Source organism: Mustela nivalis (genome assembly GCF_964662115.1).
Source record: "Mustela nivalis genome assembly, chromosome: 7".
Lineage (NCBI taxonomy): Eukaryota > Metazoa > Chordata > Mammalia > Carnivora > Mustelidae > Mustela > Mustela nivalis.
This window is the reverse complement of record NC_139026.1, coordinates 66,734,402-66,758,543: the sequence shown is the minus strand read 5'-3', so window position 1 is coordinate 66,758,543 and position 24,142 is coordinate 66,734,402. Positions and strand designations below refer to the sequence as shown.

The window sequence follows — 24,142 nt, the reverse complement described above, 5'->3', positions numbered from 1 at the left end:
TTAAAGATGACAATTTATTTTATTAATAGGATTGGAAAATAGAAGATCTTCGACAGTGCCTGAATAGGTACAAGAAGATGCAAGATACAGTGATACTGACCCAAGGTAAAAAAGGTACTGTAGCTCTATAGGTTTTTCTACTTTACTTGATTTTAAGTGGCTATGAACTTTAACATTTGTTTTCATTTTCCTGGAATATCCATTATTCCAAAATAGTTTGTTTATTCATTTATTCAACAATATCATTAGGAAACAATATCACACACTTTCTTGGTGAGTAGGCCAAAGAGAATACTGTGGACTGGTTGGTCAAGGAGAACCTCTGTGTGGAGTTCATCAGATAGCATTCTAGACAGAACAGTGTGTTCTAGAGCCTGGGGGGAGGGGCATCTGGGTGGCTCAGTGGGTTAAGCATCTGCCTTCAGCTCAGGTCATGATCCCAGGGTCCTGGGATCGAGTCCTGCATTGGCCTCCCAGATCAGCAAACAGTCTGCTTCTCCCTCTACCCTTCCCTCCTGCTTATGCTTTCTCTCTCTCTCTCAAAAATAAATAAGTAAATTTTATTCATTCATTCATTCATTCATTTGTTTGTTTGTTTGTTTGTTTATTTATTAAAAGAGCCTATGGGGAAAATGGGCTCGGTGTATTTAAGTAGTAAAAAGACCGTTGTGACTGACTGGAAGGAAGTGATCAGGGGGAGAATGAGAGGAGATGAGCCGAGCGGATAGAAGTTAGCGTTGGCCAGGTCAGGCAATGTGAGGCATTCAGCTCTGTGAGCCCAGAGGGATCCACGGAAGGGTTTTTACAAGTCTGCGGCATTTTCGTAACAAATGGACCATATTGGGAGGAGGGAGCAGTACCAGAAGAAGAGAAGCCAGTCAAGAGGCTCTTGCAGGATTCCAAATGGAATGTTAATAATGGTACTGATTAGAAACACATTTTGGTGTTCGAACTAACACAGTGGTGTGACGAATTAGATGAGAGTGAAGAAGAGGAAAGAATCAAGAAAGACTGATGTTTTTGACTAAAGCGACCGGGGGTGGGGGGTGGGTGTGTGATGATTCCATTTACCAAGGTAGCGAAGCCTAGTGAGGGCGCACTGAAATGATTAAGGGGGGTTGTGTTCAGCTTTGAATGTGTTAAGTTAAAACATAAAATAAAACCAAAACCATAAGACATCTAAGTAAAAATAGTCACGCTTTGATGGGGATTAAGGAGTGCACTTGTTGGGATGAGCACAGGGTGATGTTGGGAAGTTTTGAATTACTATATTGTATACCTGAGACTAGTATTACACTTTACGTTAATTAGAATTAAAAACTTAATAAAATAGTTATGCCTTTTGATGTGGTATTATTCTATAGGTGCATGGTTCAGTTGGCCATCCTCAAATGTGGAAAATCTCTGGGGGTCATTTAAAACAAAAGTGTTAAGAACGTTGGAAGTTTTCTCATTCATTAGCAATGCAAGGTGGGGTTATTTGCTCTAAAAGTAAACATGAGTAATAAATTTTTTCAGAGATACTTGTGAAATACTCAGATTTTGGAATTTCAATTTCGATGAGTTCAAAAAGAAAGAAAATCCTACTTCAGACGAGGATTTCTGAGAGGGGAAAAAAAATGGATCTTCATCTTATTTTCCACAGGACTTAGTGTATGTTAAAATTTTAAATATCCAAATGAGCAAGCAAATGAACCTCTGCCAGTGTTCTTACAGCGATTCTCATCACTCAGCATTTTCTCTGCCTTCAAGAGAGTGTCTCTTTTTAGACAGTATTGCAAATTAACAAGTGATTAATTTTTACGTAGTCATAACATTTATTTTTTTTTAAAGATTTTATTTATTTATTTGACAAAGAGAAAGATCACAAATAGGCAAAGAGGCAGCTGGAAGAGAGGGGAAAGCAGGCTCCCTGCTGAGCAGAAGACCCTGAGATCATGACCTGAGCCGAAAGCAGAGGCTCAACCCACTGAGCCACCCAGGCACCCCTGTAGTCATAACATTTAAAACAGTATTTGATTTTATAGAATCTCAATACTGTAGTTTTTATATTTAAAAATCAAAGGAAAACATTAATTTCTATAATTATGAAACATAAGAAAATCAAGAAAAGAGGTATTCTTCATAATTGCACTGACATGATCATTTTTGTCAGTTTCATGGGGTTTTTTGTTGTTGTTGTTGTTTGTTTAATCTGGTTTTGTTTTAAAATAGACTCCATGACCAGCATGGAGCCCAACATAGGGCTTGAACTCACGACCTGGAGATCAAGACCTGAGCAGAGATGGAGTCTGACGTTTGGAGCACCTGGGTGGCTCAGTTTGTTAAGCGTCCGACTCTTGCTTTCAGCTCAGCTCATGATCTTATGGGTCGTGAGATCAGGCCTTACCTTGGCTCTGCACTCAGGTGGAGGCTACTTGAAGATTCTTTCCTTCTGTCCCTCCCCTGGCCTGTGCGTGCATGCAATGCTCTCTCTCTCTCAAATAAGTAAATAAAGCTTAAAAAAAAAAAGAGAGAGAGAGAGACACTTAACCAACTGAGATACCCAGGCACCCCTCCTGTACTTTTTTTCATCTTTTTTAATGCATATAAAATGTGTAGAAAAAGGAGGTTGTTTTTCGTTTTCTTTTCCAAAGTTAGTTGTATTATTTTACATTGCCAACAGCAATGTATCACTTGCCAACACTTGGTATGGTATTTGAAACTTCACAATCCTGTACATTTGATATGATTTTGATTTAATTGGTTTAGTGTTTAAGTATTCTCGTCACAAGTCCCTCATGATGAAAAATATTGGACATCTTATCATGTACTTACTGACATTTGTATATTAAAAAGAGGGAGTTTTTAACCACCATTGAAAATTATGTCCTGTTCTAATGAATAGTTTATAAACAGTGATTTCTAACTAGTATTTGTATTTACTTAGTCCTTAGAGAATGCGAATAATACCTACATTTTAATGAAATTAGAATAAATGCCTAATAAAAATATAAGAAGGTAAGTCTAGTTAACAGCTTTAAATGAGTTTAGGATTTTGTACTATTCAGAGAATAGTGTTTTAAGCATCAATTTTTGGTTTTAAAAAAGAATATCTGACATAGTTGTTCAGCAGCTAATCCTTTTCATTGCTGAAGATGTAGAAGTAGTTCTCAAAGTTGGCCGCTTTCCTGGGTATGTGGTTGCATTTGTCCATAAGGCTGTTCTTTCTTCTTTAAAATAAATGGCACAGAAGGATCATCTTAAGGAATCAGAAGATTGCCTATTGTTGTTTTTTCTTCTTTATATGTATGTGGTTTTTGTTTTGTTTTGTTTTGTTTTGTTTTGCTTTAAGAACACAGAAATGATGATGTGAGTGCTGTGAAATGTGTAAACCTGGCAATTCACAGACCTGTACCTCTGGAGATAAAAATACATTATTAGTTTATTAAAAATTAATAAAAAATAAGAACACAGAAATGATGAATGATGAATATTGAGTTTCTCATGGTGACTGTGTTGCTGTTCAGAATTAGTTTGTTGTACCACTGATATTCTCCGCTTGGTTGTTTCTTTTTTTTTTTTTTAATTTTTTATTTTTATAAACATATATTTTTATCCCAAGGGGTACAGGTCTGTGAATCACCAGGTTTACACACTTCACAGCACTCACCAAAGCACATACCCTCGCCAGTGTCCATAATCCCACCCCCTTCTCCCAAACCCCCTCCCCCCAGCAACCCTCAGTTTGTTTTGTGAGATTAAGAGTCACTTATGGTTTGTCTCCCTCCCAATCCCATCTTGTTTCATTTATTCTTCTCCTACCCACTTAAGCCTCCATGTTGCATCACCACTTCCTCATATCAGGGAGATCATATGATAGTTGTCTTTCTCTGCTTGACTTATTTCGCTAAGCATGATATGCTCTAGTTCCATCCATGTTGTTGCAAATGGCAAGATTTCATTTCTTTTGATGGCTGCATAGTATTCCATTGTGTATATACACCACATCTTCTTGATCCATTCATCTGTTGATGGACATCTAGGTTCTTTCCATAGTTTGGCTATTGTGGACATTGCTGCTATAAACATTCGGGTGCACGTGCCCCTTTGGATACCTCATTTGTATCTTTAGGGTAAATACCCAATAGTGCAATTGCTGGGTCATAGGGCAGTTCTATTTTCAACATTTTGAGGATTCTCCATGCTGTTTTCCAGAGTGGCTGTACCAGCTTGCATTCCCACCAACAGTGGAGGAGGGTTCCCCTTTCTCCGCATCCTCGCCAGCACCTGTCATTTCCTGACTTGTTGATTTTAGCCATTCTGACTGGTGTGAGGTGATATCTCATTGTGGTTTTGATTTGTATTTCCCTGATGCCGAGTGATATGGAGCACTTTTTCATGTGTCTGTTGGCCATCTGGATGTCTTCTTTGCAGAAATGTCTGTTCATGTCCTCTGCCCATTTCTTGATTGGATTATTTGTTCTTTGGGTGTTGAGTTTGCTAAGTTCTTTATAGATTCTGGACACTAGTCCTTTATCTGATATGTCGTTTGCAAATATCTTCTCCCATTCTGTCAGTTGTCTTTTGATTTTGTTAACTGTTTCCTTTGCTGTGCCAAAGCTTTTGATCTTGATGAAATCCCAATAGTTCATTTTTTCCCTTGCTTCCCTTGCCTTTGGCGTTGTTCCTAGGAAGATGTTGCTGCGGCAGAGGTCGAAGAGTTTGCTGCGTGTGTTCTCCTCAAGGATTTTGATGGATTCCTTTCGCACATTGAGGTCCTTCATCATTTTGAGTCTATTTTTGTGTGTGGTGTAAGGAAATGGTCCAATTTCATTTTTCTGCATGTGGCTGTCCAATTTTCCCAGCACCATTTATTGAAGAGGCTGTCTTTTTTCCATTGGACATTCTTTCCTGCTTTGTCGAAGATTAGTGGACTGTAGAGTTGAGGGTCTATTTCTGGGCTCTCTATTCTGTTCCATTGATCTATGTGTCTGTTTTTGTGCCAGTACCATGCTGTCTTGATGATGACAGCTTTGTAATAGAGCTTGAAGTCTGAAATTGTGATGCCACCAACGTTGGCTTTCTTTTTCAATATTCCTTTGGCTATTCGAGGTCTTTTCTGGTTCCATATAAATTTTAGCATTATTTGTTCCATTTCTTTGAAAAAGATGGATGGTACTTTGATAGGAATTGCATTAAATGTGTAGATTGCTTTAGGTAGCATAGACATTTTCACAATAATTATTCTTCCAATCCAGGAGCATGGAACATTTTTCCATTTCTTTGTGTCTTCCTCAATTTCTTTCATGAGTACTTTATAGTTTTCTGAGTATAGATTCTGTGTCTCTTTGGTTAGGTTTATTCCTAGGTATCTTCTGGTTTTCGATGCAATTGTAAATGGGATTGACTCCTTAATATCTCTTTCTTCTGTCTTGCTGTTGGTGTAGAGAAATGCAACTGATTTCTGTGCATGGATTTTATATCCTGACACTTTACTGAATTCCTGTATAAGTTCTAGCAGTTTTGGAGTGGAGTCTTTTGGGTTTTCCACATATAGTATCATATCATCTGCGAAGAGTGATAATTTGACTTCTTCTTTGCCGATTTGGATGCCTTTAATGTCCTTTTGTTGTCTGATTGCTGAGGCTAGGACCTCTAGTACTATGTTGAATAGCAGTGGTGATAATGGACATCCCTGCCGTGTTCCTGACCTTAGCGGAAAAGCTTTCAGTTTTTCTCCATTGAGAATGATATTTGCAGTGGGTTTTTCATAGATGGCTTTGATGATATTGAGGTATGTGCCCTGTATCCCTACACTTTGAAGAGTTTTGATCAGGAAGGGATGCTGTACTTTGTCAAATGCTTTTTCAGCATCTATTGAGAGTATCATATGGTTCTTGTTCTTTCTTTTATTGATGTGTTGTATCACATTGACTGATTTGCAGATGTTGAACCAACCTTGCAGCCCTGGGATAAATCCCGCTTGGTCGTGGTGAATAATCTTTTTAATGTACTGTTGAATCCTATTGGCTAGTATTTTGTTGAGTATTTTCGCATCTGTGTTCATCAAGGATATCGGTCTATAGCTCTCTTTTTTGGTGGGATCCTTGTCTGGTTTTGGGATCAAGGTGATGCTGGCCTCATAAAATGAGTTTGGAAGTTTTCCTTCCATTTCTATTTTTTGGAACAGTTTCAGGAGAATAGGAATTAGTTCTTCTTTAAATGTTTGGTAGAATTCCCCCGGGAAGCCGTCTGGCCCTGGGCTTTTGTTTGTTTGGAGATTTTTAATGACTGTTTCAATCTCCTTACTGGTTATGGGTCTGTTCAGGCTTTCTATTTCTTCCTGGTTCCGTTGTGGTAGTTTATATGTTTCTAGGAATGCATCCATTTCTTCCCGATTGTCAAATTTATTGCCGTAGAGTTGCTCCTAGTATGTTCTTATAATAGTTTGTATTTCTTTGGTGTTAGTTGTGATCTCTCCTCTTTCATTCATGATTTTATTTATTTGGGTCCTTTCTCTTTTCTTTTTGATAAGTCGGGCCAGGGGTTTATCAAATTTATTAATTCTTTCAAAGAACCAGCTCCTAGTTTTGTTGATTTGTTCTGTTTTTTTGGTTTCTATTTCATTGATTTCTGCTCTGATCTTTATGATTTCTCTTCTCCTGCTGGGCTTAGGGTTTCTTTCTTGTTCTTTCTCCAGCTCCTTTAGGTGTAGGGTTAGGTTGTGTACCTGAGACCTTTCTTGTTTCTTGAGAAAGGCTTGTACCGCTATATATTTTCCTCTCAGGACTGCCTTTGTTGTGTCCCACAGATTTTGAACCGTTGTATTTTCATTATCATTTGTTTCCATGATTTTTTTCAATTCTTCTTTAATTTCCCAGTTGACCCATTCATTCTTTAGAAGGATACTGTTTAGTCTCCATGTATTGGGGTTCTTTCCAAACTTCCTTTTGTGGTTGAGTTCTAGCTTTAGAGCATTGTGGTCTGAAAATATGCAGGGAATGATCCCAATCTTTTGATATCGGTTGAGTCCTGATTTAGGACCGAGGATGTGATCTATTCTGGAGAATGTTCCATGTGCACTAGAGAAGAATGCGTATTCTGTTGCTTTGGGATGAAATATTCTGAATATATCTGTGATGTCCATCTGGTCCAGTGTGTCGTTTAAGGCCTTTATTTCCTTGCTGATCTTTTGCTTGGATGATCTGTCCATTTCAGTGAGGGGAGTGTTAAAGTCCCCTACTATTATTGTATTATTGTGGATGTGTTTCTTTGATTTTGTTATTAATTGGTTTATATAGTTGGCTGCTCCCACATTGGGGGCATAGATATTTAAAATTGTTAAATCTTCTTGTTGGACAGACCCTTTGAGTATGATATAGTGTCCTTCCTCATCTCTTATTATAGTCTTTGGCTTAAAATCTAATTGATCTGATATAAGGATTGCCACTCCTGCTTTCTTCTGATGTCCATTAGCATGGTAAATTCTTTTCCACCCCCTCACTTTAAATCTGGAGGTGTCTTCGGGCTTAAAATGAGTTTCTTGGAGGCAACATATAGATGGGTTTTGTTTTTTTATCCATTCTGATACCCTGTGTCTTTTGACAGGGGCATTTAGCCCATTCACATTCAGGGTTACTATTGAGAGATAGGAATTTAGTGCCATTGTATTGCCTGTAAGGTGACTATTACTGTATATGGTCTCTGTTCCTTTCTGATCTACCACTTGTAGGCTCTCTCTTTGCTTAGAGGACCCCTTTCAATATTTCCTGTAGAGCTGGTTTGGTATTTGCAAATACTTTCAGTTTTTGTTTGTCCTGGAAGCTTTTAATCTCTCCTTCTATTTTCAATGATAGCCTAGCTGGATATAGTATTCTTGGCTGCATGTTTTTCTCGTTTAGTGCTCTGAAAATATCATGCCAGCTCTTTCTGGCCTGCCAGGTCTCTGTGGATAAGTCAGCTGCCAATCTAATATTTTTACCATTGTATGTTACAGACTTCTTTTCCCGGGCTGCTTTCAGGATTTTCTCTTTGTCACTGAGACTTGTAAATTTTACTATTAGGTGACGGGGTGTGGGCCTATTCTTATTGATTTTGAGGGGCGTTCTCTGAACCTCCTGAATTTTGATGCTCATTCCCTTTGCCATATTGGGGAAATTCTCCCCAATAATTCTCTCCAGTATACCTTCTGCTCCCCTCTCTCTTTCTTCTTCTTCTGGAATCCCAATTATTCTAATGTTGTTTCGTCTTATGGTGTCACTTATCTCTCGGATTCTCCCCTCGTGGTCCAGTAGCTGTTTGTCCCTCTTTTGCTCAGCTTCTTTATTCTCTGTCATTTGGTCTTCTATATCACTAATTCTTTCTTCTGCCTCATTTATCCTAGCAGTGAGAGCCTCCATTTTTGATTGCACCTCATTAATAGCTTTTTTGATTTCAACTTGGTTAGATTTTAGTTCTTTTATTTCTCCAGAAAGGGCTTTTCTATCTCTCAAGAGGGTTTCTCTAATATCTTCCATGCCTTTTTCGAGCCCGGCTAGAACCTTGAGAATTGTCATTCTGAACTCTAGATCTGACATATTACCGATGTCTGTATTGATTAGGTCCCTAGCCTTCGGTACTGCCTCTTGTTCTTTTTTTTGTGTTGTATTTTTACGTCTTGTCATTTTGTCCAGATAAGAGTAAATGAAGGGGCAAGTAAAATACTAAAAGGGTGGCAACAACCCCAGGAAAATATGCTTTAACCAAATGAGAAGAGATCCAAAATCGTGAGTGGGGAGAAAGGGGATAAAAAGAGGTTCAAAAAGGAAGAAAGAAAAAAAAAGAAAAAAGAAATTAAAAAAGAAAAGAATTTTTTAAAAAAGAAAACACCTAAGAAATATGTAAAAAAGAAAAAATATATATATTAGATAAACTAGTAAAAAATCGTTAAAAAAGAAAAAGGTAACAGTTAAAAAAAAAAATTTACCCGAAGGCGAGAAGGAAAAAAAAAATGAAAAAGAAAAAATTAAATTAACTGCAAGACTAAAAAAAATCACAGGAAAAAACCATGAGTTCCGTGCTTGGCTTTCTCCTCCTCTGGAATTCTGCTGCTCTCCTTGGTATTGAAACCGCACTCCTTGGTAGGTGAACTTGGTCTCGGCTGGATTTCTTGTTGATCTTCTGGGGGAGGGGCCTGTTGTAGTGATTCTCAAGTGTCTTTGCCCCAGGCGGAATTACAGCACCCTTACCCGGGGCCGGGGTGAGTAATCCGCTCGGGTTTGCTTTCAGGAGCTTTTGTTCCCTGAGCGCTTTCCGTTGAGTTCCGGAGGACGGGAATACAAATGGCGGCCTCCTGGTCTCAGGCCCGGAGGAGCCGAGAGCCCAGGGCCCCACTCCTCACTGCGCCCTCAGAGAACAGCGCCCAGTTACTCCCGTCTGCCTGACCTCCAGCCGCGCTCCGAGCTCACCGAGCCTGCGACCGGTTCAAGGTAACACCGAGCTGTGAGCTTATTGTCGGCTCTGTCTCTGTAGCCAGCTCTCCCATTCCAATACCCGCAAGCTCTGCGACACTCAGACACCCCCGATCCTTCTGTGACCCTGCGGGACCTGAGGCCACGCTGACCCCGCATGGGCTTCGCCCCGGTTTAGCCTCTGGAGCGATGTCCCTCAGCGGAACAGACTTTTAAAAGTCCTGATTTTGTGCGTGGTTGCTCCGCTGCTTGCCGGGAGCCGGCCCCTCCCCCGGGGTCTATCTTCCCGTCGCTTTGGATTCACTTCTCCGCCGGTCCTACCTTTCAGAAAGTGGTTGTTTTTCTGTTTCCAGAATTGCTGTTCTTCTTCTCTTCGATCTGCCCATGGATTTTCAGGTGTTTGCAATCTTTAGATAAGCTATCTAGCTGATCTCCGGCTAGCTGAAGCAGTCTCAGCTTGCTACTTCTCCGCCATCTTGACTCCTCCCCAGCTTGGTTGTTTCTGAACTGAAATTTGTAAAGCCCCAAATTCTGAAACAAAATTAGGGAAGGTTGTTGGACTAAATGAACTTCTGATTTCAAGGCTGTGAGTCTGTGGTAATAGCTATTAATACCACCCTCAGGCTCCAGGTGCTCATAGTTTAACATTTCTCCTCGAGGTCCTCTTGTTATTTTTCTAAGGATTTCAAAGGAAACTCACTTTTGATTTTTGAGGATGGGAAAAATGTTTATATTCAGTTGGTATTCTTCCTCCAAAAATGAAATGTAAATGAAAAGCTGCCATTTTTCTCCTTTTCCTAGACCAAGATGGCGACTTGGACGGTCTGCTCACTTCTGGTTCCGTCTCCACTTTGCTGGATGCGCAGGGTTTTAGTGACCTGGAGAAAAGTGTATCATCTACACCAGTCACGGGATCTCCCAGTCGTGTCCCATTTAACACAAGTGTTCCAGAAGAGGTATTTACAGACTCTCAACATTATCTTTGTAGTGTAGAGACTGTGTCATTGAAGGTTAAAATGCTGTTGACAGCAGGAAAGACCTGGGATCTTTTCTCAGTGTGGCTACTGACTGAGTCTTAGCAATTTTCATGTCAAAACTCAGTCTGCTAGGACTTTATTTGAAAGATTGGTTTTCCCCCCCTCTTTAATAAATAAATACCTTGGGCAATGTCAAAATTGCTTAAATAATTCAGGAAGAACATGGGAGAAAGATGTCATCCTAAATGGATTACAATCTACACAATAATAATCTTTATTAGTAAAGAACAAATAGGGAATAAATGAAGAGGGATAACGTGAGATTATATAAAGAAGTTGGTTTTAGTCACTTCCAATGTTGTCTCTGAAAAATTCTGGTCTAAAATCTTCCCTGACTTCTTTAGACTTGGAAAAAAGCAGCTGGACAGGAATATTTAGTCTTGAACTCATCATTAACTTTTCTTTCACACATCAGACTGGTGCCAAAATCTGTTTCCATTACCTATTGCAAACCACCCCAAAAATTTGTGGCTTGAATGACAGCACTTGTTTTGCTAACAAATGTGTGATGTGGGTAAGGCTCAGCAGGAGCATTTCTTCTTCGCTCCACTGGGCAATAGTTGGAATGGTGTGAAGGCTGGAGGCTTGAGTCATCCGAAGGCTACCCATTTGTATATCACATGGTTGGTTGGTACTACTGTTGGACAGGACCTCAGCTGAGGCCCTAGCTGGAAATACCTGTGACTCCCTGGCTTTCTTCTAGCAGAGCGTTTAGATCCTAAGGATGAGCATCCCAATAAGAGGACTGGGCATATTTATATCATCTTTTATGCTATGACTCGGAAACCCTGTGGCATCTCTTCTCCTGTAGTCACAGGCCCACACACATTCACAGAGAGGAAACAAAGACCCTACCTCTTGATGGACAAGTAATATCACATTTGAGAAGAACACATGGGATGGCATATACCCCTACGACCATATTCGACTAGTACAACTGCCCTCCACTCTCTGGCTACAATCATTTATATCCCTCCCCCATGCAAAATGTCCTCATCCCCTCATCAAAGACCTCTTGGTCTTACTCCAGTCAGGCTTCCGCATCCCAAGACCTTGTCATCCAGACCCGGTCAAGATGTAGGTGCAGCTGCTCAGGTTTGGCTTCTCGAGTAGCACTCCATTCCATGTAAAGAACCAGGAAATTCAAGGTCAAGTCATTTGTCCCCTACACACCTGACATGCAGTGGTGGAATGGGCATAGTAACTACTGGGCATTCCCATTCAAGAAGAGGGAACATAGACATGGAAGACACCCACGTATCATTAGTCAGTAGCAGTTCCCAAATCCAGCCAGGCTCGTGTGGCCAGTTCCTTGACAGGGCCCAGACCTTTGGGCTCTTGGTTGTTTTTTGGGAGTCATCTTTCCATTTCCAGGAGAAAGAACCTGTAATTGCAGATGAGTTGTTTTCTGCAAAAGTATCTATACGGGTCTAGGGCCTTCTGCCTTCTACTATCTCTGTCCCTCTTGGTTCTATTTGGTATAATATTTTATTCATTTGGCATTTCTTATGAATCAATTTATAATCCACTCCGTCAGGTAAAGGATATCCACAATTGTCTTCACCATAAGACTTTCTCTATCTTAAGTTTTCTGTATGGCTGCTATGGAATCTCCCTCTGTTTTTAGAGTTGTCGAACTTTTTGAAGGTTTCAATGAGACAGCTGTACCTTAAGTCTTCCTGAGGTCTTAACCTAGGCACACCCGTGGCTTCCTGACAGCACCTCCGTCTTTGCCCTAGAACTTTTAATTTTAGTGCAGTGTACTGTCTAGAGAAACTGGGAATGGGAAAAATTGTTTTTGTTATTGTTGTTTTTGTTTTTTAACTAAATAGTCTTGACTACCTTATGTTTTCCAATTCCCCCTTTGGTCGTCTTTCCTTTAACATATTACTGTATTCAGTGAGAAAAAAACCAAGTGGCATCTTTTCTTTTCCTATCTATTCCTGCTGATTACCTAATGAGAAAATGAAATTTGAATTGCATGAAAATGAATTCAAGGAGGAAACATTTCTCTCTTCACTATAGGAGAGGGCTAAAAGATGTCAGTCATAAGGATTACTGGGTAGGGGAAATTGGAAGGTGGTGATCAAAAGGTACGGACTTCCAGTTATAAGACAAGTGTGCTGGGGGTATAAGGTACAACGTGATGACTATAGTTAACACTGCTGTCTGGTATGCTGGAAGGTTGCTAAGACTGTAGATCCGAAAAGTTCTCATTGCAAGGAAAAAAATGTGTTTTTTTTTCCTTTCCTTTTCTTTTTTCTTTTTAATTTATACGGTACTGCATGTCAGTGATATCCCAATAAAATTGGAAAAAAAGAGGCAAAGGATTAGTTAAGGAATAAAAAATATTTTAGAGGGGGAAATAAAAAATATGTTAGAGGGGGAAAATCCCCTAATTGCTAATTATATTTCTACTGAAGGGAAAAATAACATTTGACAGTCAATGAGTATGCTTGCTGCCTATTTACAGAATGGCAGATGTTACATGTAAGATTTGCCCAGATAGTCTCTTTAAAAAAAGTCTTTCCTATGTGAATTGTACTTTAATGAGACTTTTTGTTTGGAACCAGAATGATTTGATGAGGATTGAGTGTGTTCAGCCATATTGTTAAAGAAGAGCTAGAAGGGAGATTGGAGTTGGGAGTTAAAGTCCTAAGTTCAAAACGAAATCAAGGAAATGGATCAGTTTGTTAGTGGGCCATTTCCTTCCCCATGTTAGGAACCCGGGGAGCTACTGTGAACTTGACAACACAAGGGATGATGGCTCAATAATTCGCCCAGAACTAATCATAAAGATTCAAATTTAAAAAAAAAAAGAAAAAAGAGAGTGAAGTAATCTCCTATTTTACAGCAATAGGACTTCTTAAAGAACAAAATTCAGGGGCGCCTGGGTGGCTCAGTAGGTTAAGCCTCTGCCTTCGGCTCAGTTTATGATCTCAGGGTCCTGGGATCAATCAAGTCCCACATTGGGCTCTCTGCTCAGCAGGGAGCCTGCTTCCTCCTCTCTCTCTCTGCCTACTTGTGATCTCTCTGTGTCAAATAAATAAAATCTTTAAAAAAAAATTCAGCTGAGAAAATTTTTAACACAGGGATGATGGCTCTGTAAATTGCCCAGAACTAATCATAAAGATTCTAAAAAAAAAAAAAATAAATAAAAAATCGCGAAGCAACAAGATCAGACTTGTTGTTAAAGAACAAACTTCAAATGAGTAAATTTGCAACATCTTACTGGCTTTATTCAGCAATTTATGAATCAGGCAATGTCCGTTTTAGCAGATGGAAAGGAACTCTACGGATCTGTACAAAATGAAGGGCTTTTTTAGGCCGAAGGAAGCAGGAGCAGAGGATCAGGCTGGTCATTTGCTGGTTGGTTAAGTAGGGTTACTTTCCTTAATGTGCAGCAAAGAGAAGTCTCGGGGCAGGGTGGGTCAGGTAACTTACTAAGGGCAGGCAAGTGCCGATTGGTTGACCTAGGTCTGCCTTTTCTGGGAGTGCCGAGCACGGAAACTTAGCTAAGCTTGGGTTTACTGACATGGAGCTTAACACGAACCACTCCGTCTTGGGCCCAATCAGATTATTTCAACAGACTTCACATGTTATAACCTCTTAGTGTCAAGGAATGAGACCACCGCTCAGTAACTGGAACAAAAAACCACAGAGCTAAATGTATTGCTTATTTAGTTACCTCGGTGAACTTTGTTGGTCAGGGACAGTCTCTTTGATCATATGTGGGGCATGTGGGGTTGCTTGGAGCTCAGGGATTGAGGGACTCTCAGAGTTGACATCCGCTGTGGATGTGTGGTTACAGAGGTGAGACTGTCATTGATTGATTGGCATCTAGAAGTGTGTTCCAGGTTGTAAGTCCCTACCTTCCTGGCTGACTTCAGAAGGAGGGACGGTCACTGATTGGTTGGTTGACTGGCAGACTGAATTCACTGAGGAAAATTTTATTTTTTTATCACAATATTTTTTAAGTGATTCATGTATTGTAGTTTATGATGGGCTCTTACACCATACTGCTCTACAGTCATCGAAAATTATTTAACCCCAGAGTATAAAATTTGTTCCATAGATTCCATCCTTAGGGTACACAAAGCATTTGTTTAGGAAGGTGTTTTTAGGCATTTTTGTTGTTGCTGCTGTAGTATTATTAAGCCAAGTGTTTTAAGTGGTATCCACAAAGAACTGGTTTGGGGGGTGCCTAGGTGGCTCAGTCGTTAAGTGTCTGCCTTCTGCTCAGGTCGTGATCCCAGGGTTTTTGGATGGAGCCCATCATCAGGCTCCCTGCTCAGGGAAGTGGGAAGCCTGCTTCTCCCTCTCCCACTCCTCCTCCTTGTGTTCCCTCTCACCATGTCTCTCTCTGTCAAATAAATAAAATCTTTTTTTTTTTTTTAAAGATTTTATTTATTTATTTGTCAGAGAGAGAGAGAGAGAGCAAGCACAGGCAGACAGAGTGCAAGGCAGAGTCAGAGGGAGAAGCAGGCTCCCTGCGGAGCAAGGAGCCCGATGTGGGACTCGATCCCAGGACGCTGGGATCATGACCTGAGCCGAAGGCAGCTGCTTAACCAACTGAGCCACCCAGGCGTCCCAAATAAATAAAATCTTAAAAAAAAAAAAAATCTGGTTTGAACAACATTCTATATTAGACTAGTGATAGAAAATAAAGTGAAAACAGATGTGTTTACAAAGCACTTTACCCAAATCTCATCTCAAATCATGACAACCCTGTCAGGTAGGCATTGCCATTCTCATGTTACAGAGGAGAAAACTGGTGCCCAGTTAAGTGACTTGCATAAGGTTAGAACCAAAGTTTTTACTAGGGCTTAAAGTTGTCAGGATCAAGTATTGACTTACTTGATGGTATTATGTTTTATTCAGAACCAAGTTCAAAAATGACCTTCCTTGGGGCACCTGGGTGGCTCAGTGGGTTAAGCCTCTGCCTTCAGCTCAGGTCATGATCTCAGGGTCCTGGGATCGAGCCCTACATCGGGATCTCTGCTAAGCAGGGACCTGCTTCCCCCCTCTCTCTGCCTGCCTCTCTGCCTACTTGTGATCACTCTCTCTCTGTCAAATAAATAAATAAAACCTTTAAAAAAAAAAATGACCTTCCTCCAGAATGTTTTCTCTGACTTTAACAGTCATTGATGTTTATATCCAGAGACCATTTTATAAATAGAAGAATAGTGTTTTTAAACATAGGTGTATGAAATTATTTTGATGGACCATGTAATTGTCTCCGTTATTTTTATTTTATCTCTGTGACTTCTGTCTTATTTATTGGATTTTTTACTTTCTCTAATTACATTACAGTTCCACACCAGCATCTTGCAAGTTTCAATCCCTTCATTACTGCCAACATCTAAGGGCCTGGAAACGTCTGAAAGCGCAAAATTGCCTCCTCAACCAGAGACTTCATTCGAAGAAAGGTATGTCATTTATGACCCAACATTGCAATATAAATGTTCAGCAGAGTAGATCAAGCAAACACAAGAGTGCATTGCAATTTATTTACAGACACAGGTGTTACTGTGAGAGGCAAGAAACTGTAAGGCATGTGCCAGGGGACCAGTGTAAATCAATCACTACAGTCAGTTCTGGATTATTGAAATAAAGGGTGTGAAGCAAGAAGTCCTAGGGCAGGAGTCCAGGGAGGTGTGGTGTTCAGGTTAGAGAGAGATTTTAGGGGACTCAAGTTTTATGTCCTAAGTCATGGGGAGCCGCCAGTGGGTCCCAAGCCCCATAGCAATGGTCATGTGGCCCAGGCTGTTCGGAAGAAGGATTTGGGACAGGGATACAGTAGTTTCTCCATTAACAAGTAGAATTTTGAGGGAGCATGTTCTCAATTACTTAACCTTATAATGAGACCAAATAAAAGAAAATATAATAGAATATTTTAGGGGCACCTGGATGGCTCAGTGGGTTAAGCCTCTGCCTTTGGCTCAGGTCATGATCCCAGGGTCCTGGGATCGAGCCCCACATAGGGCTCTCTGCTCGGCAGGGAGCCTGCTTCCTCTTCTCTCTCTGCCTGCTTCTCTGCCTACTTGTGATTTCTCTGTCAGATAAATAAGTAAAATATATTTTTAACAAAAGAAAATATAGTAGAAAATTTTAAAAGAGAGGGGCAGCTGGGAATCCTCAGTAAATTCAGCAGCTGACTCAATCTCAGCTCAGGTCTTAATCTCAGGGTTGTGGGTTCAAGCCCCATGCTGGGCATGGAGCCTGTGTTTAAAAACAAAACAAAAGAAAACACACATGACTGTTTTAAAAGAGAAATCGCTTCCCCAGCACAATTTTTTGTTTTTTTTGACAGTTCTGCTTACTTAGAATATATATGGTCTTTTACTTGTGAAGCACACACATTCCATTTTTTTTTTTTCCTTTTCTTTTCTTTCTTCTTTTAGTGATGGAAAAATAATCCTTGGTGCTTCTGTTGAAACCCAGCCGTGCGATAGTCTTCCGTAAGTCATGTTCTTGAATGTGGAAAATGTCATTGATACCTGGGAGAGAGGAAGCTTCTGACAAACTCACAGTGACCACTGTGAGAAGCGGATGACTGAGGCCTGAATACATTAATGCAGGTGTGGTGGTTGGATGTCAGGGAAAGGGGAGGTTGTGAGTTAACAAAGAGATTCTTACTCATGGACTGTTATCCATTATCTCGTGCCAAGTGTTTGCACGGCTTTAGCCTTCCTTCATCAGTTTTCATGTGAAGTGCAGTGCTTTGAATTTCAGGTGTGCACTGGCTTGCATTTTGACCCTAGCAGAAAAGAGTCACAGAGAATGATGTAATGGCTGGAAAGGCTGCAGTAGTTTTTTGCATTCTCCATGTAGTAAACCGGTCCATTATCTATGTTTATCCAAGTTCAAGTCTGAATTAGGAAAATCTCTTACCAGAGCAGTATTCAAAGATGAGATCTTCTTTTTTCTCACCAATATCTTTTACTTTATTTGATACTGGACAAGTCTAGTAACTTATGTACACATGAGTACATGAGAATTGCCTTTTAAAAGTTTGTGTATGTGTGTTACTCTGCTTCTTAGAGCTTTTTTCTCTCTCTAAACTGGTCACCTATTCCTGACTTCCATTTTTGAAAAGACAGCCCTGTACACTTGAATGCTAGTTATGTGAAAGGGAAAAAAATCTCTGGATGTTTACAGTGTCACTTCACCTTTGCAAGGATAGCAAACAAATTATTATGGGCAGCCAGAGGGATTTTTCTTGTATGCCTCGATCAGAACTATAAAATGAACTACTTGGCCAGATTCAGAAAATGGATTCCTTTGTGAATTGAAAAGTAACACTTCTGTCCTTTATTTTAATTACAAGGATTATATATAAATAGTATGTGAGTATTATAGAAGTTCCCTGGTATATTAACTAAAATTTAAATAAAAATAAAAAATAAAAAAGTTCCTGGTCTAAATGTATACATAAAAGGATACACCACTGGTCCATGGAAAAATGCTGGTTTATTTTCAAATGTTGACATCACAAGGAGAGTCCTAAGTGTTTTTCCAGCTATTCTAACATGTGTGGGACATTTAGAGTTATTGGCAGGACAGTTAACCACCTCTGCTTTTAAAAGAACTCAATGTTATAATTTAGTAAAGCACATAAGTGACTGCCTGAATCCGGATTTTCTTTTATGACCAGGATTCAACCCACACACAGTTTTAGTTTCTTTCCAAGATATTCTCCTAAGAAACAGTGGCACCAGAGCCACTTATTATTAATCCTAATTACTATTATTGTTATTTTTAGAACTTCAAGTCTGCAAAAGTCCAGCAGCCTGGTCAATCTGAAGAAAGAGTCATCAGATGGGGTTGGTTCTGTGTTGTTTCTCTGTCTGTTACCCTGAGACGCAAATATTTAGGGATCCTCACATTTTCCCATTTTCCAAAGAAAACTGTCAAGAAGAGTTTGAGGTTTCTCTAATGCAGATTTATTAGATACCACAGTTAATGGTAAATATTAAGAAGGGTGAATATGAACAGTTGAAACTAGTGTATATAATCACAACTGAAGACTAATTAGCCATTATTGGAAATAAATGGAACTGAGATTGTATAGCTTACAAGTAGATAAAAGTTTATTTTAATTTCTAGAATTGTGTGTAACAGTTTGTGAATATATGAAGCCATTCCTATGTCCAGATTACAATGGAAAAATGTTTGTGATGTCTGATACATGGGATTGCTTAACTGTCTCCAAAAAACCCAAACTCAGAACCTCCAAAACATGTTATATGAAAGAAACCAGATACGAAAGATCAGATAGTCCACGATTCCATTTATGTGAAGTATGTAGAGTAGATAAATCCATAGAGACAGAACCCAGTTTGGCGGTTGCCAGAGATGGAGAGGGAGGAACGGAGAGAAACTGCTTCCAGGGTGAGGGGTTTTATTCAAAATGATGGAAATGTTTGGGAGCTAGGTGGAGGTGGCAGTTATATAACACCGTGAGTGTACTTAATGTCCCCTAATTGTTCAGTTACTTTTTATGTTTCACCTCAATAAACTGTTGGGGAGGTACAAAAAACAGGCAAAACCCCCAACTCTCAATCAGGCTAGTGATATTCTTAATTATCATATTTGGGCTTCCTAAGACCTCACAAAACATCCTTAGGTCACCCGCCCGAGAACAGCTGTTTATTTAATATAGCCACTGTGTATACAGCAAACATTTTGGTGTTCTGTTTTTTTGTCTTTTTTTTTTTAAAGGCCTCATCAACAAGGGCTCTCGTTCTTCCTCCAATTTTCAACCATTAACTCTGTAAAGGCTACCTTCTGGTAGGCCACTTCCAGATGCACTCCCTTGACTGCTGGCTCTGAATGCCTTGAGTTGTAATGTAGGTGTCCCTGATAAGGCATGGACTGTGCACACAGCTGTAATTACAGGCATCCTTTGTCCTTTTTTGTCTTGCCAATTCAATAAATGATTAAATGATTTTGACATCTGTGGTGAGACATAGGTAATAGTTGCACTAAACTGTGGCATCTATAAACTTGTAGTTACGATGAGCAATAAATTCAGAGGATAAAATAACCACCTTCAAAGCTGTGTCCCCTCTCCCCTTTCTCTACCTCTGCAAAAACAAAAACAGAGGGCAGGAGATGTTAGAGGAATGAGGGCATGCAAATCAAAGCATCTTTGGATCCTACTAAAACAATATAATAGATCATGTTACTGGAACTGCTAATTCAAATAACAAGAAAGCTAAAAAATCAACAGTACTTAGAAGTATAACTTAATTACAGTTAAGTTTCGCGATAAAGACCTTGACCTATTAGAGACAGCCAAAGAATCTTCTGAATCGATGAAGAAAAATTTAATTATAACAAGTTTAGTTTTGGTGTTAAGTGTATCAAGCATGTCATAGTGTTTGAAAATTGGTGATCTGTGTCGGGTAACTTGCAGGCAAGGTAATGAATATGTCTCAGAACACCCTCTCAAAAACAAAATGTTTAACAGTCACTGGTTGTGTCCTCATTTGACTAGTAATTCCTTGAGTAGAATATTTAAATAACTGGAGTAGAATCTCTTTCTGCTGCTGGTGTAGAAGCTTGGAGATAACGCCTACTTTGCACAGTGATTATATTACGCTGGGCTTCTGATGCAGTTACGGTACAAAGACTGTGAACTGCATTGTAGCCTAGTCATGTCATAACCATTCGAAAAATAGGAAGCCTGCTGGTATTCTGGTTATGCAGTACCTTATTTCCATGTCATTGGGGGAATGAGGCAAATAAAATAAAGCTTGAGAATTTCTATGTCCTAAATACTTCACATCTGAAGCATGCCGGTTATAGGTCAGTGATGAACATGTTTTTGTTGCTGCTCTTGCTTCCTAAGTAGCTTTCAGAACTGACTTTCTAAATTGTAATATGGTGCTTGGTGTTCATAATCAACTTATCAGTTCTGTGATTCTTTTAAATAAAATCACATGTGTAACAGATCAGGTGTTGTGCCCAGCGTGTACTCCTAATTGTGCACAGCCACGCTGTGTTCCATTTATTATTACTTGTCTTTTAGGATAAAGCTCCTGTAGAAAGCAGCCCATTCAGGGGCCTCCCTCCGAAAGCTCCGGGGCGTGATGCATCCGTGGACGACAACCCCTTTGGCACTCGGAAAGCCAGATCATTCTTTGGGCGTGGCTTTTTTAAAATAAAAAGTAACAAGAGGACAGCAAGTGCACCAAACTTGGGTACGTATGGCCAGCGTGCTTTTGCTTTAATTCACTCAGGACGAGGACAAGGTCAATCCCCTCCCTTCCCTGGTTCATTGATCTGTGCGTTTCTCGTTCTCAGAAATGAAGGTGAATGCAAGAAACTGACCCCTTGGGTTTAATTCGGTGGTAAAGATAGCTCTGTGCAGGCCATCACCCTGCTCTCCTTGTTGGAGTATAAGTGTAGAGGAAAGACCAAAACCCTTGACACTCTCTGAGTTCATTGTAAACAGCTTCTCATCTGTTTCGAAAGTGGACCAATTAACCCCATATTGTTCCTGCTAATGGAGTCTGCGATGTTGGAAGCACAGCGCAGTGCTTGCCTTTCCTCCCCCGTGTGTATTTTGTGAGTAGGACTTTGAGCTGTGTTTCATTTTGTCATTCTCCTGTGTTCTCTCCATTGGGCTGCGTGTGATTGTGTGCATTGTTGGGATATCTGAAGATCGTAAACGAAGTGCCAGTGCACCCACCCTAGGTATCGTACCCCTGCATGCCAGCCTTCGCCAGTGCTGTCCTCCAGGCTGACTAATCCTTGCTCTTGGTATCTGCGATCTCTAGAAAGCAAGCTGGCAGCGATCAGAAAATGTTGTCCTCGACTCCAGAGAGTTCCTTCCAACTGCTGCTAAAGTGAACTTTCTGGAGAGTCTTTGCTTCCCAGCCTACGTGCTGTTTTAACCCCTGCTAATGACACCTTGCCAGGAGCTCTGGGAGGACCCAGAAGCGCACGGCACCCTCAGAGTCCAGGGCAGGACTCTCCTGCCTCGTACCTTCCAGCTTTCTCACCCTTCCGGTGCATCCTGTCTCACACTAACTCCCAGGTCCTGACAGTTCCTTCTCCATGTCTCCATTATCCCCAGAGAGCAATGTTTTCAGCCAAATCGAGAAGTCTGTAGAAGACATTGCAAATGATTGCTTTAGACTGACTTTTCTTAAGGGAATGTTCTTCTGACATTTATTGCTTTGAAGATGGAAGTGGCATTTAGTGACACTGGAGGAAGATTTCTGGGATATTTAAGGAGCCTCCCCTAGAGTGATTTTAGGAGAGGGGAAACTCCGTTTTCCTTTTTAAAAGTGTGGGGCATGGGAGGGAGGAAACATCCTCAAAACAAAAAAATGAAAACAGGATGCTTTTAGAATGAGGGTGAGTTAGGCAACATTTTCTGGTATACCCGTACCCATGATGGCTTTGGGGTTTGGATGGAAAGGTTCCTTTGGATTTTCCCTGAGATACCCATACACCAACTCATGTGGGTCAGCACAGGTTACTTTTCTCCCTTTGCAGTCTTACATTTCTAGAATACACATGGGATAAATAAAATCCAGACAACATTTTCAAATGTTTTTGCATCTTTCTTAGAAGAAATACATTGTTAATGCTAAGAGCCCAGTGCTGCTTATTATAACCTATAATCACAGCTGTGCTTCGTAGAAAAGTCAACCTCTGCAACTTTTGTATCTTGCTGAAACACCATTTCTGTGATTTTTGTACAACTTTTTCTTTCCCGTAAAAGTGTCGTCTCACACTGAGGAAACAGTACTGCTTGTGTTTGTTAGTGGGGGATCATATCTTAAGGGGCAGGTAAAAGAATTAAGAAATAGAGAATGCTGGGAGAACTGGGCGTAGCAAATTTGGATGTTACTCTTTCAAGGCAGAATCAACAGACACTGATTTTATATCAAAAGAAAAATGTGTGCATATCCAGTACAGTCTTTTCTCAGTAGGACATAGCAAGTTATAAATAGGAATAACTCTCTTGAAAAAAGACTGCCAGGGCTTGGTGACTAGGATCTGATGTAAATGCCAAAGGAGAGGAGGGAGTGAAAAGAAAATGCCAAAGAGTGTGAATGGGAGTAACAGGAAGAATATTAATTAGTATCAAGGGAATATTAAATAAGAAAATCTAAGAGAATTCTTCTGAGAATTGGATGGATTTGTTGAGTCTAAGATGTTCCTGGCACAGCACATTGGGAATATCCATAAACGTTCAGATCCTGAGTCTGGGGAGAGAGATTAGGACCAGAGATTGTGATACTGGCTGCTTATGAATGAGGGAAGCCATCATTTTGTGCCAGGCACGGAGTGGGTGAACTTGTTCAGAGATCCTGCTGGCAGGAGCCTAGAACAGAATCTCGGAGTGGAAGAAGAGGAGAAAACAGGTCCTATAGCAGAGAAGAAACGATCAGATGACAGATCTGGGAGATTGTCCTAACAAGATGAAGGAGATGATGTTTTTGAAGAATGTGGGAAGAATGTCAGCAGTACCAAGTGCTGCAGAAAAATCGAGATTAATTTAAGTGATCTCAGATCACTTAAAGAATGTGGCAATCCTATCCCACCTTTGAACTTCAAAGAGGTGGTAATTTGTGAGTTAATGGATTTAGGCACAATATCATATGCGATATTATACACATCATTCACTGATACACAGCAGACGGTAAAGCAGAACATAAATTTGTGTTCCATCTGTAATATTTGTAGGGTGCTCTTTACAGACCAACAGAAGAAGAATTTGTGAAGAGTTGCTAAAGTTAAGAAGGGTAGCATCTAGTCATGTTCATTCCGTACTTTAAAACTCACCAAGTATGTATTCTGTTCTTGGTTTAGCTGAAACAGAGAAGGAGACAGCTGAGCACCTAGATCTGGCTGGTAGATCTTCCCAGCCGAAAAATTCGCAGATATCTCCACCATCGCCGCCGGATTCCAAAAAGAAATCCAGAGGATTCATGAAACTCTTTGGAAAGTAAGTAACACAGCAGACAACCGGAGGGGGCTTTGTGTTGTGTGTTGCTCAAATGTAGGAATAAATGGAAGATTGCCTAGAAACAAGTATGCAGTTGTAAGGCTTTGCTGTTCCTTTGATGGAAGGAAGATTGTGATCTGGGATGCACTGACTCACTGGGTCTCAGTTAAAGTGTAAATCCAGACATCTTTTCTGACCATACATAAGCAATGTTCTCATTAACTTTAAAGTCCTAAGGTCTCCTCAGGTCTCTACAAGGCAATGTGATGTTGTTTCTTCTATTCAGACTTAGGAGAAGTCAGTCAACTACATTCAACCCAGATGACCTGTCTGAGCCTGAATTTAAAAGAGGAGGGACAAGGGCAACTGCAGGGCCACGACTGGGTTGGTCTCGAGATTTGGGACAATGTAACAGGTGAGAAAAACTGAACGAATGGACTTTGACATCTCTACCCACATGTCCAGGCTATGAGCACTTGCAATGTTAGTATTGTCCCTGGGCTGAGCAGTAGAATCCCTTGCTTACCCCTTTGCCTGGCAGAGGGGTCCGTCATCTTTAGAGCAGTGCGGGTTGGCAGTGGTTGGTGAAAATCATGCAGAAGATGAGGGCTGCGTGAGCCAAGGGAGGAACCAAAGCTAAAGTGTCAGCAACATCTGTGTAAGAATGATTCTTTGACTTCAATCTGACTGAGAAAATAGTTACT

At 40.3% G+C, this 24,142-nt stretch overlaps 1 protein-coding gene across 1 annotated transcript in view; it reads left to right on the top strand.

The window, feature by feature from the left end:
• Positions 1–24,142, top strand: part of LOC309870259 (liprin-beta-1-like) — a gene marked incomplete at both ends in the record, with an annotated part of 45,073 nt that overhangs the window by 14,338 nt on the left and 6,593 nt on the right. Inside the window, 9 exons of the mRNA XM_082742443.1 lie at positions 30–114; positions 10,233–10,387; positions 15,782–15,897; positions 16,873–16,929; positions 18,234–18,303; positions 20,505–20,676; positions 21,140–21,172; positions 23,303–23,438; positions 23,725–23,853. Of these exons, the coding sequence (XP_082598569.1) occupies positions 30–114; positions 10,233–10,387; positions 15,782–15,897; positions 16,873–16,929; positions 18,234–18,303; positions 20,505–20,676; positions 21,140–21,172; positions 23,303–23,438; positions 23,725–23,853 (953 nt within the window). The remainder of the gene's footprint in view (positions 1–29; positions 115–10,232; positions 10,388–15,781; positions 15,898–16,872; positions 16,930–18,233; positions 18,304–20,504; positions 20,677–21,139; positions 21,173–23,302; positions 23,439–23,724; positions 23,854–24,142) is intronic.